The sequence below is a fragment of the Anarrhichthys ocellatus genome, unplaced genomic scaffold (assembly GCF_004355925.1).
Source record: "Anarrhichthys ocellatus isolate YVR2014 unplaced genomic scaffold, GSC_Weel_1.0 scaffold24, whole genome shotgun sequence".
Taxonomy (NCBI): domain Eukaryota; kingdom Metazoa; phylum Chordata; class Actinopteri; order Perciformes; family Anarhichadidae; genus Anarrhichthys; species Anarrhichthys ocellatus.
This window is the reverse complement of record NW_022280054.1, coordinates 12,073,189-12,090,314: the sequence shown is the minus strand read 5'-3', so window position 1 is coordinate 12,090,314 and position 17,126 is coordinate 12,073,189. Positions and strand designations below refer to the sequence as shown.

The 17,126-nt window shown below is 44.5% G+C and overlaps 1 protein-coding gene across 4 annotated transcripts in view; it reads right to left on the bottom strand.

The window, feature by feature from the left end:
* The window catches only part of LOC116390714 (solute carrier family 12 member 9), a 52,011-nt gene that overhangs the window by 10,706 nt on the left and 24,179 nt on the right, over positions 1-17,126 (bottom strand). For all 4 annotated transcript variants that reach the window (XM_031860658.1, XM_031860660.1, XM_031860659.1 and 1 more), the window contains 3 exons: positions 16,969-17,051; positions 12,898-13,022; positions 729-921 (listed from right to left, as the gene is read on the bottom strand). In XM_031860658.1, the coding sequence (XP_031716518.1) occupies positions 729-921; positions 12,898-13,022; positions 16,969-17,051 (401 nt within the window). The remainder of the gene's footprint in view (positions 1-728; positions 922-12,897; positions 13,023-16,968; positions 17,052-17,126) is intronic.

Genomic DNA, 17,126 nt, shown 5'->3' with positions numbered 1-17,126 from the left:
CCCCCTGGTGGACACTAGAGAATTTCATCATAAGAATCTAAAGTAAAGTATTGATCCCGACATGGAAATAAGTAAGAAAACGAGCTGCAACATGCACAGTCGGCGCATTTGCACACGTGTTGTCTTTGTCTTGGGCTGAGGGACGGAGGAGGAGATGAAGGGAAGGAGGGAAAAGGAGGACGAGGAGGAAAAAGCTCAATAAGTTAAGTGGTTGTAATAATGTTCTGCCTCCCGACTAGCTGCTGGCAAACCCAGCCCACCCTCGCCCATAACACTGCCTTGGCAACGGGCCCTTCCTGGCAGCCGTGTCCCCCCCCCCCCCTCTCCTTGAGAGCAACAGGCTCGCTAAATAGAGGACACAGAGAGCAGGATGATGTAAAGCTGTGTGTGTGTGTGTGTCAGGGTAATAAATGTAGAGCTCTGCTGAGGGGAGAGATGCTGATGTGTATGTGTGTGTGTGTGTGTCTGGAAGACCTGATATAAATGTGATAGATAGCTGCTGTTGGAATGACAAGGCAGTGATGTGTGTGTGTTTGCGGGAGAGTGTTTGTCTGCTAAATGCAAAGTGTTTGGCTGAGAGAGAGAGACAGGGATGTGTGTGTGTGTGTCTATAAACGGGATAGAACGACATCTTGGCAGAGGTTTGAGCTCTTGTAAAGCGACGGGAGGATGAGATTTTAGTCGCTCTCGTAACGACATGGAGAGCGTGGGCGTCTCGTGCGTCAGACCTGGTGGAAGATGAGCGCCTGGCTGATGTAGCCCCAGCTGGAGGTGGGGCTGAGGTAGTGAATCAGCAGCAGCAGCAGCAGCATGAAGGCGATGCTGGCCGAGGCGTAGATGGCGTTGATGAGGAACATCATGACGGCGCAGCCCACGATGCCCAGTGCGCAGGTGTGCCAGGTGAAGTAACGGAAGGTGGGCCTGAGATGGGGGGGGGGGAGAAGAGGGGAGGTAAAGGTCACAGTGGGAGCAATGCACGTTTATTTATATTTTAAATTCAGATACATTAAAGCATTACTCCGCCCGCTACGTATCACGCTAGATGGACATCCACCTTCGTTATCACTGTGGTTTGATAAATTGGCTTTTTGAGAAACTCTTCTTCCCCAGACATGAACACGATCCGACTGTCTGCTTTTGACTGTACTGTGGTATTATTCCAGGTGATGAAGTCTCGACATGGTGTCCATGTCTGAAGTTCTTCACAGAACAACCTTCTTGCTTCCTGCTAGCTCACTTCCAACACCTCTGAAGAGGCACTTTCCCAAAACGTCAGCTCTTTACACCGAGAGGGGTTCGAGTCAGATTGTCCTGAACACGATCATCCACCACCTGGGTTCAACAATCTAACGACTCAGGAAGCTCGTTAGAGTCTAGCGAGAGCAAAGAAATACGTTTTCAGTCAGTACAATGTCTCACTGACCTTATTCCCACGCTATCCAGTCCATTTTATTAAGAGTCTGATCCCGAATCATCTTTTCTACTTTTTGATCCTGTTCCTTTAGGACTGGAGTTTTGTTCATCTTAGGATTTCATGACACGAGAGGGCTCAAAAGATGTAAAGATATAACTACACTGAGTAGTGAAACGTCTCCATACCCACTGGATAGATTGCTCTGAAATCGGATACAGACATCCACGCCATGAATCCCAATGACTGGTGATCTCCTAACTCTTCATCTAGTGCCATCTGACCTACTATGCATGACACATTTTGCCTGGAGACGCCTGTTCTTTTATTGTCCTCTCCCGATCACAATTCTCCTGTATTTCTCCCAAATTATGACAAATTTCCGCACTTTTTTTCCAGCTCTTTTCATGATCACAACCTGTTTGTGGCCCTGTACGGCCCTATGACTAACTAATGTCGTTTTTCCCGGCGTGCTCGTGCCTCGAAAGACACAAAACGGTTTGAGCTAATTTGAGTCGCCGCTGGGTGAAGGTCAGATCTCGGCGGGCAGCGCCCCAAAGCTCCACGCCGCTGCGCACGCGATTTTGCTCAACGCGGCAAAAAAGCCGTCGGAGGGCGACACACAAGATGTTGGAAATAATTGGTTTCAGAGCGCAGTGGTGCCGACGTCCCGTTGTGTCTGAAAGGGTCTTCAGAGAGAGACGGAGAGAGACGGACTAAGAGAAAGAAATACTCAAGCAGAACGAATGAAATGAATGAGAACTGGTGACTTTATATTTAAAGATCCTCCCTGTTTTGGGGATCTTAAAGATTAAAGTATGAGCAAATACCTGCAATACTAATACAATTCCCATCAGCCTTTTTTTTTAAAGTGCTAATTAGCTTATGTTAGCATGCTAACACGCTTAACTAAGACGGTGAACATGGAAAACGGGGGATTAATAAAGCAGTCCCATCACCGAGCCGATCTCCAAGATGTTTGCTCAGGAAGTCATCGTGTCGTCTGGATGTTGCAGCACGATGTGAATGAAGTGCTCCATAAATCTGCAGCCAGATGGTGTTTTTTTGTTAATTAGACAGAAACAAAAACAGTTTGGTGAAGCCGTTTACATGATCGCTGCCACACACCGCTGTCTGTCATAACTCTCATAACTCTACTGTCTCACACTGAAGACGGTCCCAACGTATCTCACAATGTGACGCAGCAGCACAATGCATCTCAAGATTAAAACATACGGATCTATAGATAGATGCAGTGTGCGTATTGCCATCGATAAGTGGTGCGTTCATTAACTCACTGTTGATTTCATGGATTTGAGATCACGTGGAATGAATTTATTGGGTATATTTTTACTGCTGTCTTTGTCTTTTAGTTTAACTTTAGTTATTTACCTCACTCTTATTGTTTTACTTCTTCTATACTTAATATTTGTTAATCTATTGCTCATGTGTGTTTATACTTTGTACTTTTTTTGTTATTCTTCTGCTGCTTTAACTTTTAAAAAGTAAGAAAATATAAAATACAACCATTTCATGAGAGTTAGTGAGCCATATGGAAAATTAACTTTCACCGACATGGAGGGAATCTTTTAAACTAATTTGTCTGGGTTTCACTGTTGTTTCAGCGTCACATGAAGGAGTGAATCCCCCACACGGGGACAGGAAACCCCTTTCAGACTCCTAATACCTGTTGTTCATTTAGAGGAATAAAACATCTTCCAGCATCGTGATCCTGTAGAAACACGTATCTGGTGAAGCTCATGGTGTTCTGTTTACGTTGAGTCTGCCAGAGTCTTCAGCTCATCTTTATTCATCTGAATGCTAATTGTTTCCTGCATAGCTAAACAAACATTCTGTTGTGGGGCGGCTGAGTCTCAGAGGTCGGCTGTTCGATCCCCGGCTGCTACCGTCCGCCTGTCCGCCTGTCCCAGTGTCCTCGAGCGAGAAGCTGAACTCCAAAAAGTTGCTTCCCTGAACACTTCACAGCAGCTAAATGCTGAGGATGGGTTAGATCCAGTGTTGTCTCTCCTCTACTTAATAATAACTACTTTATTCAAATAGCACCTTTAAAAACAGAGTTTACAAAGAGCTTTGACACACAAAGCAAAGCACTACTCTTTCCAGATAGACACAGCAGTCTATCTGGTGTCGTTGTGCCGTACAACCGCTGCAGGTTGAATAATAATTAACAGTACATGGCAGCTGACGTCATGCCTGCAAATACACATACTGTACATACCCTCGACTATGATTAGGAGAAGTTTCTATAATTAAGTGGTTGCAAAGATAAACAAAGAATACCTTACTGACACAATATGGCCTTCAGCAATGAAGCTTGGGCCAAAGTTACGCTGCGATATATTTGTTTTAAAAGGTCAGATTTGAACGGAAAGTGATGTCTGAATCTCAAAGTCAGACAAAAGATAATTACTTCAGCTCTAATTCTCCACACACACATACACATACACACCCACACACACACAGACACACACACACACACACACACACACACACACACTGTCCTAACGTGTGACTGCACTGCAGAATCAAAGTAAATAAGGAGTGGATGCCGGGACAGGAGCAATGATATAAAATGAAAGCACTGGTGGATAATAAGCTGCCTCTGCAGACTGCCGTGCACCTCTCAGTGCTCGAGTGCTTGAACTCGTATAACAATGAGTTGTATTCACATATGTACCCGTCAAAATAAAGCGCGTGCCATCGGAGGACGGAGAGCGCACTCGTATTGTCTTTTTGGAGGATCACGTAATTGACCCCAATTTCCCCACAGTAACTGCAGCGGCGCAGATAAACAGCCATTAAAAAAAATAGTCCCAGCTGTAATTACAGCACGCAGCTCCAATGACCTCCTCGGATAGATGAACAGGTTTCAGACTCTTTAAAAGCAACCGGCAGCAGCAGCAGGAGAGCGTGAAGGTATCGGGAGCATAGCGGGGGGGCCACACCAGCGGGGGAACTACATTAAATAGAGAAACAGAGGGATCCGCAGACGGAGAGAGTCATTAGCAATCCTATCGGTCAACTTTCTCCTCATTGATTGCGGAGGGGCAAAGGAAAATGTGAGCAGGTCTCAGGTTAAAGACTTTAAAGTGAATACTTTTAAAGAACAAGGACAATATTTCACACTGATGTTCAAGAGAGTCGTCCCGTGGAACTGAGACGGTGAATCCAAAGTTACTCTTAGTAGTTCATATTTATGAGCAGAGGAACCACATCAGGGATGGATTCTTAAAGGCAGATATCAACATTTGAGAGTTGTTAACTTTCAAGATCAAAACAGCCGTTATTCATTTCAAAAAGATAAAAAGTCAGATCAGTCACACAGAGACTCCATACACATAATGAGGTCCAGCTTTCTGTGTGCATGTGATGAACTCCTGATAATAATCCCCTAGATTTGATAATCATGGTCCCCAGAGGATGAAGCATACTTCCGTTAACTGGTAGCAAAAAAACAAAGATGGCGACGGCCAAAACACCAAACTCGAGGCTTCATAACAAAAGTCAACAAACCAATAGGTGACATCACGACGACTACGTCCACTTCTTATATACAGTCTATGGTCTCACCTATTAAATCGTCATCACAATATAAGTGATATTTCCTCTCGTGTCCCTTTGGAATCCTTTGGCGTGCAGCATCACAGCGGCAGAATTCTGGCTTAAAACATTCGTCACACTGTAGGTGGATGACTACACCACCACCCAGCCCACTGCTGCGCTGCTCTGACCCGACCGTCTTCAAACTTTGCTTTTAGTTCTTCTCGACTTTGATCACTTAGCACCCGCGGTGCCCGGTCTCGTCTTCTCAGCTCCTCTCCGTCCGGTCGGAGAACAGGTGTAATTAGGATAAAAGCTCGCCCACCCATCTCTCTTCTGTCTCCGAGGTCCTTCTATCACCCCCCCCCCCCCCGCCGCCTCTCTTGCTCTCCAGCGGCTGATGTCACTTCGCTGACACAGCGGAAAAAGCACCCGTGAAATATTCGCCGCCAATCAAGTCCTAAGAGACATTAAGAAAAAACGAAACGGAGAGCGATGAAGACGGAGAGAGAGGGGACCTGGCCTGAAGCCAAAAGACACGTCATAAATAGAGGGGTAAGTGGGGACACAAACGTAATCCACACACACACTCAGATGGAGGGGGGGGTTCCAGGTTCTTTAAGTGAGAGGTCAGAGAGTGTGTGTGACATTACGTAAGGCAGCGTCCCAGCAGTGGCACGACACCAGTAGAGACTGGACTGACCTTAAGAATCCATTTAACAAATCACTTGGTATTAGTTCAGCCAACACAGCAACCGATTGACCCTTCGCTAAGTCCCGCCCCCTTCGAGCGCAGACTGGCCAATCATAGCGTCCACCAGGGTCCGACAGCTATCCGGCTCTGCTCCAAAGACTCTCATGAAATGGTTTCAGATTTTAGTGGATTTGGATAAACATTGTGTGATAGTGACACTCGTTAGCCGGGTTGGTTTCTACCTAAAAAGCCAGAGGAGCTAACATTAGCAGGTTACGTTAGCACAACTTTAACTAGCACTTAGTTAAAGTTGCACTTCAATGCTACGCTAGCTACTGGAGGTATGCTGAATGTCTACACACGCTGCTTTAGCTTTTTAATGATTACAACAGTGAATAAACACAACATAATCAATGTTCGCTATAGAGAAAACACGATGCAATGACAGCTGATATTATCATGACTGGGTGATTATGTTGTGTGGAGGTTAATCAGGTGACAAGACGTCCCGGGATCCATCCCATCATGCACTTGTGTTCAGGTAGTTTAGCATCAGTTTCTTTTTTTAAATCATCTCCCGTCCAAGAAGGCGGCGACCAAAACGCCAGACCAATGAGTGACGTCACGACAAGATATACAGGCTATGCTTGTAAATATAACATCCCTTTAATGTAGCATGAAATAAGCACTCACAGTTGAGAGACGCTCTCACAAACAAACATCTATAAAATAGGGTCAGTATGAATAAAAATCTATCGCTCTGAATATCTGGTTTGAGTTGAAGCACGCACCTTAATCCTCCACCGTCATTAACAGATAATGATGCTCTAACAACATTATCTGTTATATCTCATCCGTCCGCACACAGTTGATGATCCATCTGGAGTTTTACACTCTCCAATCTGTCAAATCACTCACGACTCGTATTTGGACGAAAAGGACGGGCCTGGCAGAGGGCAGAGATTGTTTTTTTTGGGAGCGAATGGTTCAGCTGGTCAATTCACAGATTTATCACAAAGACAATCAAAGGTAGCTGCAGAGAATGTCCGCTGTGATGCGGACGTCGCGTGGCACTGAGTGGGTTTTCTGTCGAGCGGCCATTCAGACTGAAGGTAATCGACCGGCGTGTGACCGAGTTCAGCGTTGTTCCATAAACACCCTTTTGGCGTAAAGCGTGAAGCGCTCAGTTGTGTCCTGAATCCTGGCCAGTGACCCTGTGACACTGCGTGTGCACGTGTTCATTTACGTGTGTGTGTGTGTGTGTGTTCATCCGTGTTTAAGCCACAAGTACAAATGGCTGGTGCCCACCAGCCCCCCCCCCCCCCCCCCCCCCCGAGGAACACTCCACACAGCTGGAGCCACTGCTGATAAAGCTGCAGCCAACAGAAGCCTCTTCGCACAAAACACACACAGATAAAACTGCAAACACACACACACAGATGAAGGAAAATACTCACAAGCACACGCACACACACACACACACACACACACACACACACACAGATAGTCCAAGAGACAGATGCGCTCACACATCAATGATCAAAAAAAAGAAAAATCATCCAGCGTGACTTGGATCTCAGACTCACAAACAAACAGTCTCCAAATCGCATACCTTCACACTCACTCAAACACACACACGCGCACAAACACACACGCGCACAAACACACACACACACACACACACACACTTAACAAGCAGACATCTTTTCCACTACATCATAATTTCAATCCCTCCTCTAACACAACAGCAAAAAAGGGAAATATTTCTGCTAAATTACTTATGCTAATTACAGAGCAGTTCTCAGGGGGAGAGACGGCTCTAAATGGCTTTTAATTCTTTTTGCCTGGAAAGAGACGTGGGAGAGAGCCAGACAGAGAGCGAGCGGAGTGAAAAACAACAACGACAACGAAATAAAAACACACAAACTACATGGCGTTGAATTTTGCCCGGTGACACAGCAACAATGAACGAGCAGAATGAAACAACTCGGGGGGAAAAGAGGCGGCCCGGCCAGACAAACAAGCTGCCTTATCAGCTCCGGGGGCCTCGGGTCCCCCGGCCGATGGGGACGGGAGAGATCAGCGGTGGGGGGAAAGTTTTTTTGCGGCTAACTTTGTGTCCTGTAGCCTTTGCCAGCGGTCACACTGCGATAACGAGGGCTGAGCTGATAGCGCACAGCTCTGTACATACGAGGCACCAGAGGATACGCTGGGCACTCGGAGTGTGTTGTACAGAAAGTTAGTTACCGTGTCCTCTCTCTCACGATTACTATGAAGTAACCACGAGACTCTGAGGCTCACAGCGCACTCTAGTGGAAATAGATGCATTTAACATCTAACTATTAAGGAATCTTGTCCTTCACATATATGACACATCAGATCTACTTCACACTGGGCGGGTTTATTAATGGGAATCATAGACTGTATATAAGAGTCACCAATGAGTCACCCATTGGTTTATGGACTGCCGTTTTGAAGCCTCGAGTTCAGCATTTTGGTCGTCGCCATCTTGTTTTTTTTGCAACCAGTGAACAGGAAGTGACCATATTTGGACTGGGAGTGACGTAGAGACGTCGTATACGTCTCTGGCAGAGACCCGTCAATCACTGTGTAGCCCCGCCCTAAAGCATCCCCTGCTTTATGGTCTGTTTGACTCTAAATGGACCATAATTTACTAAATGAACATCATGCTGTGTTGAAGAAGACTTGAAACTAGAGATTGAGACCATAAACTTATGTTTACAATGTTTACTGAGGTAATAAATCAAGAGAGAAGTAGAGTCATTTTCTCACAGACTTCTATACAACCAGAGGAGTCGCCCCCTGGTGGACACTAGAGAGAATGCAGGTTGAAGAGACTTCAACATTGGCTTCATTTTTCAGAACCACCATCAAAGGTTGTTGCAATTTGGACATGTGACACTTCCAATATTATTAAACTCTGAATAAAGAAGCGAATGGCTAAACAAGCCAACAGTGGGTGGGCGGGGCTTCAGGGCTGTGCAGACTGAGTCGAGCATGTCGTCCTCAGCCTTTACTGCGGCTCATTGACTACAGTCCACTTTTGCTGCTGGATGCTTGATATACTAACACTACATCCAAACTCTTCTTCACTTCCCTGGAGTCAACAAGCAGTAGCGGTTCTCGACAACGATCCACGCGAAACTTCAAGGGGGCCAATAAATCGTCCCGCTCCAAACTGGCAGGCTTTCCCAACGGGCACGCATCGCTGCGAACTGGAAAGCTAAGCAATCGGCACGTTCTGAACACTCACTGCACTCGTCTAACCATAAAGCAAAGACTATGTGTGTGTCCATCCAATCTTCTTCACACTTGGCGGGTGTGCTGCAGGATGTACAAGGATGTGCAGTGTCCAAGTTGGTGCAATTTGGACACGCGCCACGTGCAATATTAATGAACTTTGAACAATAACACGGTTCTACAACACAGCAAGTCTCTGAATTGATCTCAAAAAGAAAAATCCAATGTATCACAGAAGCGAACCCTTTGACGAGCTTTGGTTTGGTACCAAATGATTTTGGCTGAACCGACCTTTTGAGCATCGAATATACATACTGCTGGTATGAATCACATGGAGTGTCCAAAAGGTCTTAGCTGAAGTCAGTACAAAAATCCCACCTTAGTGACTCCATACCACAGAAGAAGAAGAACATCTGACCATGATCACTTCAGCCACTGACGCCTCTTTAGCTTCCAGTGCAGCTCTGTTTATTAAAATGGTCTCAAGAAACTGAATGAACAAAAGCGAGAGCCGACGTTGTACATAGGTTGTTCTTTTGGACTCGGAGCAACGAGAAGATGTTAAACTGTATTTATGTTGAAATAGGTCAAAATAAACTTGGGCAGCTTGTAATATACTTGGGTGTGACACATAATAGTGGGAAACTCTAGTGGGCATCATCCATGAGAAGGCAGGATAATAGTGTCAAAAACAGAATATGTCCTTTCTTAGTGCACACAAACAGCAACGTTACATTTCTTCTGCCTGAATCGAGCAGTCTTTTGTCATATTGATGTGAACATTTCACTTCCTGTCAATCACCTGACACCCACAGGAAGACATAATCAAAACATGTTGTCATACAAACTGCACCGTCAAAGACGCGCTGTTCGTATTCGGGCTCTCTTTATGCGCTGTGACAGCTGTTCCTTTAAAGCATTCCTCCCTGGATGTTTATCACACTGGTGCAGTTTCAAAACATCTTTACTCCGATTACTGTAAAATGTGGACTAATTGTGCACCCCTAATTAGAAGTAGACTCTTAATTTAATATTTGGTAACAAGGCTCAAGGCTGACAATGGAATCATTTTTTTACTACGATGCAGTTTTATGAGCACTAAGAAGGAGTGCTCTGATCTTCCCTAAAATGTAACGAGAAACGTTTGCGTTGGAGACGTCACAATGCCAGAAATGTAGCGACCAGGATTCTCTGAACCCAATTGATACAAAAGTAAAGAAATTAAATAAAACAAAACACAATTGGAGCTGGTGTTTGGAAGTTAAACAGGTCATAATTCTCCTCTAATATCTATTTTATATTGCTCTGAAGACAAACAGGTTATTCAGGTTTCTCAGCAAAAACTACATTTTACACAGGATTACATTTGAACACATCGTGATAACGTTAGAATTTACCCTCGCGACAAACACATTGTCACTGAATAGAGCTTGAACGGATCATAATGAAACTCAACGGAACCTCCGCTAACGTTAGCTAAAGTTAGCTCTCGTCCGGCCGATTTGTCAAAAAAATGGATTCAAAGCAGACATCGAGCTCTTGCTGTAGCTCTGTTGTCGAATGAGGAGGAAGGGAGGATTATACTGTATATAGTTCATCGTAATGAAAAAACACAGCTAAATCAACTTGTCGTCTGCATTTGTCCGTTCCTACGACATCGACCGGCATCAAAACAGGAAGTCAGTGGTTAAGTAGTAAAACACGACTTTTGCTCGATTTGATTGGCTGCGTGGGCCGAGTGCGACTCTGCATCCGGCGCTCAAAAGTTGAGAATATTTGAACCTTTTTTTGCGGTGCGATCGGGGCCTGAGGCAGCTGAAGTCTAATCAACCTAATCCACTAACATCTTCCGACAAACTATTGTGTGGCACAACAGTCGGATGAATCTCATTGTGCTGAGAACAAATATTACAGAAAGATAATTACTTTGTTCTCCACACGCACAGTACGTTCACACTGTCTGCTGCTCTATCCTGACTTCAACTATACTTGACTGATGCGTCCTTGACTTGGAAAGCTGTAAATGTCCTCATCTCCAACGATCACCGCACAGGAATATATACCGCACCAAATGCAGTGCTGGAGGCAATCTGTCATAACAACAAAAAAAGTGATGCATGGCGTTTAAACACTTTCTCTCCTCCATAACAAATAAAATGCACAAGCAGTTGTCATGTTTGAAATGTATTTCACAGCCAGTGGAGGAGTTTAATCAGCGAAGGTATGTCTTTAGAGGAACAATATTGGATTTCGGGGGATGTACTTTTATAAATTAAAGATGGTGCCGATTCGGATGACAGCGTTTGTGACACCATCGACGCTCTATACACAGAAAATGTAACTCATAAAAAGAAGTTGAATGGGAAGCCGGGCGGCGTGGATGTAATCATGGAGGAACGTATACAGTACAAACTGTCCTCGGGCTTCTGGGAGCTTTTATAAATCAGGATCATTGCGAGTGTCCTCGGTAATACAAACAACACACACAAACATTGTAAATTTAAATCTCTAAACATCTCCACGCGCTGTTACTTGAGCAGGCTAAACACACACACACACACACACACACGTTTTATTGTCGGTCCCTCTCCAGCACGGGGCTGTAAGCAGTGACCAGTTTTATGACTTTTAATTAGTGCACTGTCACCATAGCAGCAACCAGCTGGCAAACAGCCACATCTTTACACACATGTATAAACAATGGCAGAGGTAGAAAAAAAGAGAGGTAGAGGAGAGTGTTTAGTGAGGAAAACATGCTTCAGAGAGCCACACGTCAGCCACCGGCCTCCGTTACGACAGCTCAGTACTTCAGCCACAAAATGACTATTTGTATATCAATCACTCGATACGAGGAGTCACCTCGTATCCTTGAAGGAACCGTTTCTCTCAAAGAGAAAAAAAAAAAAAAAAAAGTCTGAGCGTTTTAACAACAGCAGAACTAAATGAAAACATCCGTTTACAGACTCACACTAGTTGTGCAGTAAAATCTCAAGTCTCATTTATCCAGTCGTATACGTATATGCTCACTGCTTCGCATACGAATGCAGCTTTGCTTCACTTCAGCTTAAATCAAGTCTCATGGGTTCCCAGGAGCACTACACGTCTGGATGAGTAGCGCACCTGCCTGTTTTAGCCGGTTTTAGCATTCGAATGGATAAACGAGAGTTGGTTGCATGAGAGTTTGTTAAACTAATGTTTTGATCAGGCGACAACCTTCGGTTCTGAAAAGTGAGGCCAATGCGGAAGGGCCTTAAACCTGCATTCTCTCTACTGGCCAGCAGGGGGCGACTCCTCTGACTGTTAAAAGAAGTCTGATTGTACGGAAGCTTATGAGAAAATGATACGGCGTCTCTACGTCGCTCCTCCACACTCCAGATGTGGTCACTTCGGCTCACTGGTTGCAAAAAAACAAGATGGCGACAGCCAAAATCCAAGATGGCGACAGCCAAAATCCAAGATGTCAACGGCCAAATTGGCGATTTTGAGGCTTTGTAACGGCAGTCCACAAACCAGCGAGTGACATCAAGATGACTATGTCCATTCTATGGTTTTGATATAGATTGTAGTTGCTAAACGCAGCCTCAATTTATTTCAACTCATCAAGACTTTTCTCCGTTGTTGAATCCATTCTTCGCCGTGGAGGCAAACAGTAAAAACAAAGTTTACTTCAATTTTCAAGGTAACGCGGTTGGGCTGTGTATTGGCAAGAATGTGGCAATACGATACGTATCATGATACACGGGTTCCGATTTAATACAGCGCAGTATATTGGGGTACTGTAAAGCGATACGTACGATATTTAGAATCAAATTTCTGTTTGCCACGAACCTTTGCTTGGAAACTTAATTTAAAACAGTGTTTTTGAGAGAGAAAAAAAACACGATATCGCGATACTCCTGCGTATGAATATTTTCTTACACCCCTATTACACGTGTGAGTGTCTGTGTGTTAAGTTGTGACACACGTTTACCTGAAATTAGGTGCGGAGGCCCATTCCAGAGCGAGGCAGGCCAAGTCCACGGCCGCGTACACCAACAGGAAGAAGATGGCCACGATGCTGGCGATGGTGTTGAGCTTCCCGGAGAAAAGCACCAGCTGGAAAAAATATGTAAAAAATGCATGCCATTAAAATAATCTGCAACAATGAAGATCTTACACATAAGGGTTTTAAATAAGCTGCTACCAAGACTCTGGGTTTTTAAGTCAAGGATCCCCAGATAATTGAGCATAAGTCCATTTTGGTCCATAAAGATGTTCTGCTGTTAGATATAATCATCTGTCTGCACCGGAGGTAAGAGGTGACATCAGGGTTAGATTTGAACCAACGTCTAGGGAGCGAGACACCGTTAAAATTAAATTGTTCTACCTTTTCTCGGGGACCACTGTGGGACCACAGGGGGTCCCCGAGCTCCACTTGGTGAGCCACCAATGGAGGCTAATGTTCACCGTTAATTAAGACGCTATCTAGGCTGCGGTCCGGCTGCATGTGGTCAGCTCTGTGACAACACAGCCAAGTCGAGTTACACTGAGAGTTCTCCGTGTCTGATGTGGAGGGACAGTCGTACGTCTGGTAACACGACAGCCCACGAACGCATGAGATTCACCCTCGGGTTCCAGGTGGCTTCTAATAGAGGAGGGAAATGACGACCCCATTATAAGCGCTGCTCCCTGCCATGTTCTCTGACACCAGGACGTAACTCACTGCGAGGTACCACGGATGAGAAAGCCAAGAATGAAAGCAGCTTCCACTGTTTCACCTGCATTATATCTTGCTTTAACTACCACCATTATGCTCACATTTATAACCCCAGAAGTAGCAAATATTTATGTCAACATAGTAGAATTAATGAATTTTAAAGCTATGTTTGAATTTTTTGGCCACTTGGGGGCAGTGCTATCAGCTGTAAACACAACATTAAGGTACAGTATCATCACAATAAAGGCTGCTTTAGTGAACTTGTTAGCACACAGTTACCTCTTTACACATCAGGCGGACACAAAGCAACATTAGTGTTTAACAGCAGAGTCCTGCATCGGGAGGGTAATATTTTGTCTTAATTTCATTTACAGGTTTGATTCTGGGTAAAACAGAACTTCAATCAGGTACAATTAAAGTTAAAATATCTTATCTTAGTGTTGCATGTGTAGGGGTGCCCCCCCGAGACTCGGTTCTAAACAGGGGCCGGTTCTAAATGAGTAAAAACCTGGAGTCTTCTGAACTGAATGAAACATCTTCTGTGGATGTTTCTTCATCTGTATGTGACTGATTGCTCAGAGAAGGAGGTAACTACTGTACTAACCCGGGAAACAAGAGTAGAGTCTTTCTCTCCAATTACGTGCGCTACGATTGCTGAGAAACTTTGGTGGAGTTGGAGTTCATTTTCTTCAGCTCAAGGGCGTATCATTGGTATTTATGGAAGGGGAGATCGCTAACTTTGTGACCACGAAGCAGAAGTAAACCGAAGGGGGAATAGAGAGGGATGGAAGGTAACGATGGGGGAATGGAGATTAATGATGTCACATTATCGACAGGCGGTCAAGAAAGAGAAAGGAAAAGATGATGAAGCGAGGGAGCAAAGAGAGCAAAAAAAGAGAAGAAGATGAAGAGAGAAAGTGGGTAAGAAATCGTCTCTGACCTCTGGCAGTCAAAGTCGGTGGGTGTCTCTCCAGCGCTCCCCCGGGAGTCGTCTCCACCAGAGCATTAATTAGCCATTAACTCAGACACAGGCCAGCATGGACAACTGCTGTCACCACGCACACGTGTGTGTGTGTGTGTGTGGGTGTGTGTGTGTGTGTGCGAGCACACTTAATCTCCTCTGGGTATATGTTTTTGTGTGGCCATTTGAAAGAGTGTTTTTACTGGAAAGCGGTGTGCATAAATTGCCATAAATTTTGCTGAAAATAAGTGGGCTCACACAGGCACTTATATTAAATAAAGAGAATGGAGAGGAAGCAGCTGAGTCATGTTCTGGACTACAAAGCCCAAAGCTTTTCCAGAAAAGGCCTCCAGGTTTACAGGTTACAATTGGACGGTGAGTGTTTGAGTGGGATGCACGTACGCCGCGGCTATTGAAGCGATCAGTGGCAGTAAATACATACTTTATGAGATTAATAGAGTTTAATCGAGAAGTAATCAACAAATATTATACAAAAAATGTGCCCTCATTCTGTACGATCAATAAATTACAGAATTTGTGGAATCTTTTACATTAAAGTTTTCAGATTTTCTTGTTTTGTTTGTTAATTTGGGAAAACCAAAGTACTGCTTATCATGATCTGTGATAAGAGTAAACTTCCTTTATTCTCCAAATCACTACAGAGCTCCATGTGGTTGGCAAGTTATCTGACATCCAGTCCTTCATAGATGTAAAGAGTTTACTGAGGTCTTTTGTTTTGAAGGAATAGCTGAGTGTCGTCTGCATAACAGTGATAACAAATACACTTCAATGACCTGCAGTGGGGGTCAGCTCCTCACAGTCTGAGGACATCTGACAGAAAATGGTGGTTTGCTTACTACAGGGTGAGAATGAAACCCCAAGTGAGTTCAAGTGCCTTGGGGTCTTCTTCATGGGTGTGATTAACGGTAGAATGAGGAGATTGTGGCTCAGTTTTGGTTTCAAATTGTGGTTTTAATTGGATTGATTTTGTGTGGAAGACTGCTGTGATCGGCGAAATTGGAAAGCATAGCGACTGCTGGAGCGATTTCGTAGAAAGATTGTGGGGATTAAAAAGATATTTGCAAATATTGTTTGCATTTTCGTTAACGTTCTTGGAGAGACTGAAAAAAACCCTGATTTACAAAGACATGTCGTCACGTGCAGTGTCCATCTTTGTCATTGTATACATTTGTGCCCGTCAGCAGCTTTCTTCTAACCTCTCTTCTGTTTTTCTCCTCCCCTTGTTCTTGCAGTCCGTCCATTTTTTAGCTTCACTTAAAAGTCCAATGAAAGAAAGCCTTGGCTCGTGCTGTGAGGCGAGATTACAATCAGACTTTTTGTCATCAGCGAATCATTGAAATGGCAGAGGACGAGGCAGAGAGAAAGGGGGACGAGAGAGTCAATGACCTCTGATGGAAGCGGCGGCACAGCTAACGATTTCCATCTAATTGCTCCTCCTCCACTCCAGGAGATTGGCGAGGGAGAAAGAGAGGAGGAGGAGGAGGAGGGAGAGAGAGAGAGAGAGCGCACAAATAATGACAAGGCATTTAGGCTTCAACACTCACCTCTGATAATGATGGGATGGTCCGGACTATTTGCGCTAAAGATTCTCTACCTCCTCTTTGTCTCTCTATCCTCACCTCTTTACTTCTGCCAATATTTTTCTCCTCAGGCTACATTTACTTCTTTCATCGACATAGAAGACACAATGGAAGAGAAAAACACGACGTGATTTTTGTTTGTTTGTTCCGTTCAGCTGTTCTAATACTATGTTATACACAAGAAACAAAGACATCAAACTGAACTAGCTTCTGCAGTTCTGTTTGAGGACAGAACTCTCTCCAGTTAAAGACGAGGACTTTATGATCTTTCTATGGCGAGACTTCACAACCCAAACAACGGGAGCTTGGGCTGATTTTGTCCCACAACCTCACTAACTCGGATCTAATCGGCTTCTCTTCCTTCCCTTTGTGCTGAGTCTCACTGCTTCTGGAGCTCAGTTGGAATTCATCCCGGGTTTATCGATTTCACTAAAATATTTAAAACCAGGGCCGGTGTTTCAATCTGTATCCTTGAAGTCGGCTTGAAGCTCTATATTTTTAGGCCCATTGATCGGAAAATCAAATAAGTGAGTGGATTCAAAAACTGTTCCCATTATTAGGGGAAGAAATAAGTGAGAGATGTGATTTCTACGCCCTTTAGGGTCACACTTTGGTTTTAGCTTTCTTGGACTTTTTTTTTTACTTCTTACAACCCGTCAGATCAACTAACTGGCAGCTTTGCCGGGATTTCCCTTTTGAAGATTACTGCCAGTTGCTTTTGTCAAGTATCAAATGTCTTCGTTGACTCTCTCCATCCTTCTGCTGTAGTTCCTCTCCACTAACCTGCACAAGGAACCAGGAGAGGAGCACCGACACCCAGGGGTTACCGCTGTGGGACGTCTTCTTCGCCGGAGAGAGCACCTTACCTGCAGGGAGGACAAGAAATGTTGGTGAAAAACCTTAAACTTTTAGGGGATTGTTAGCATGATAATTGCTCAGAA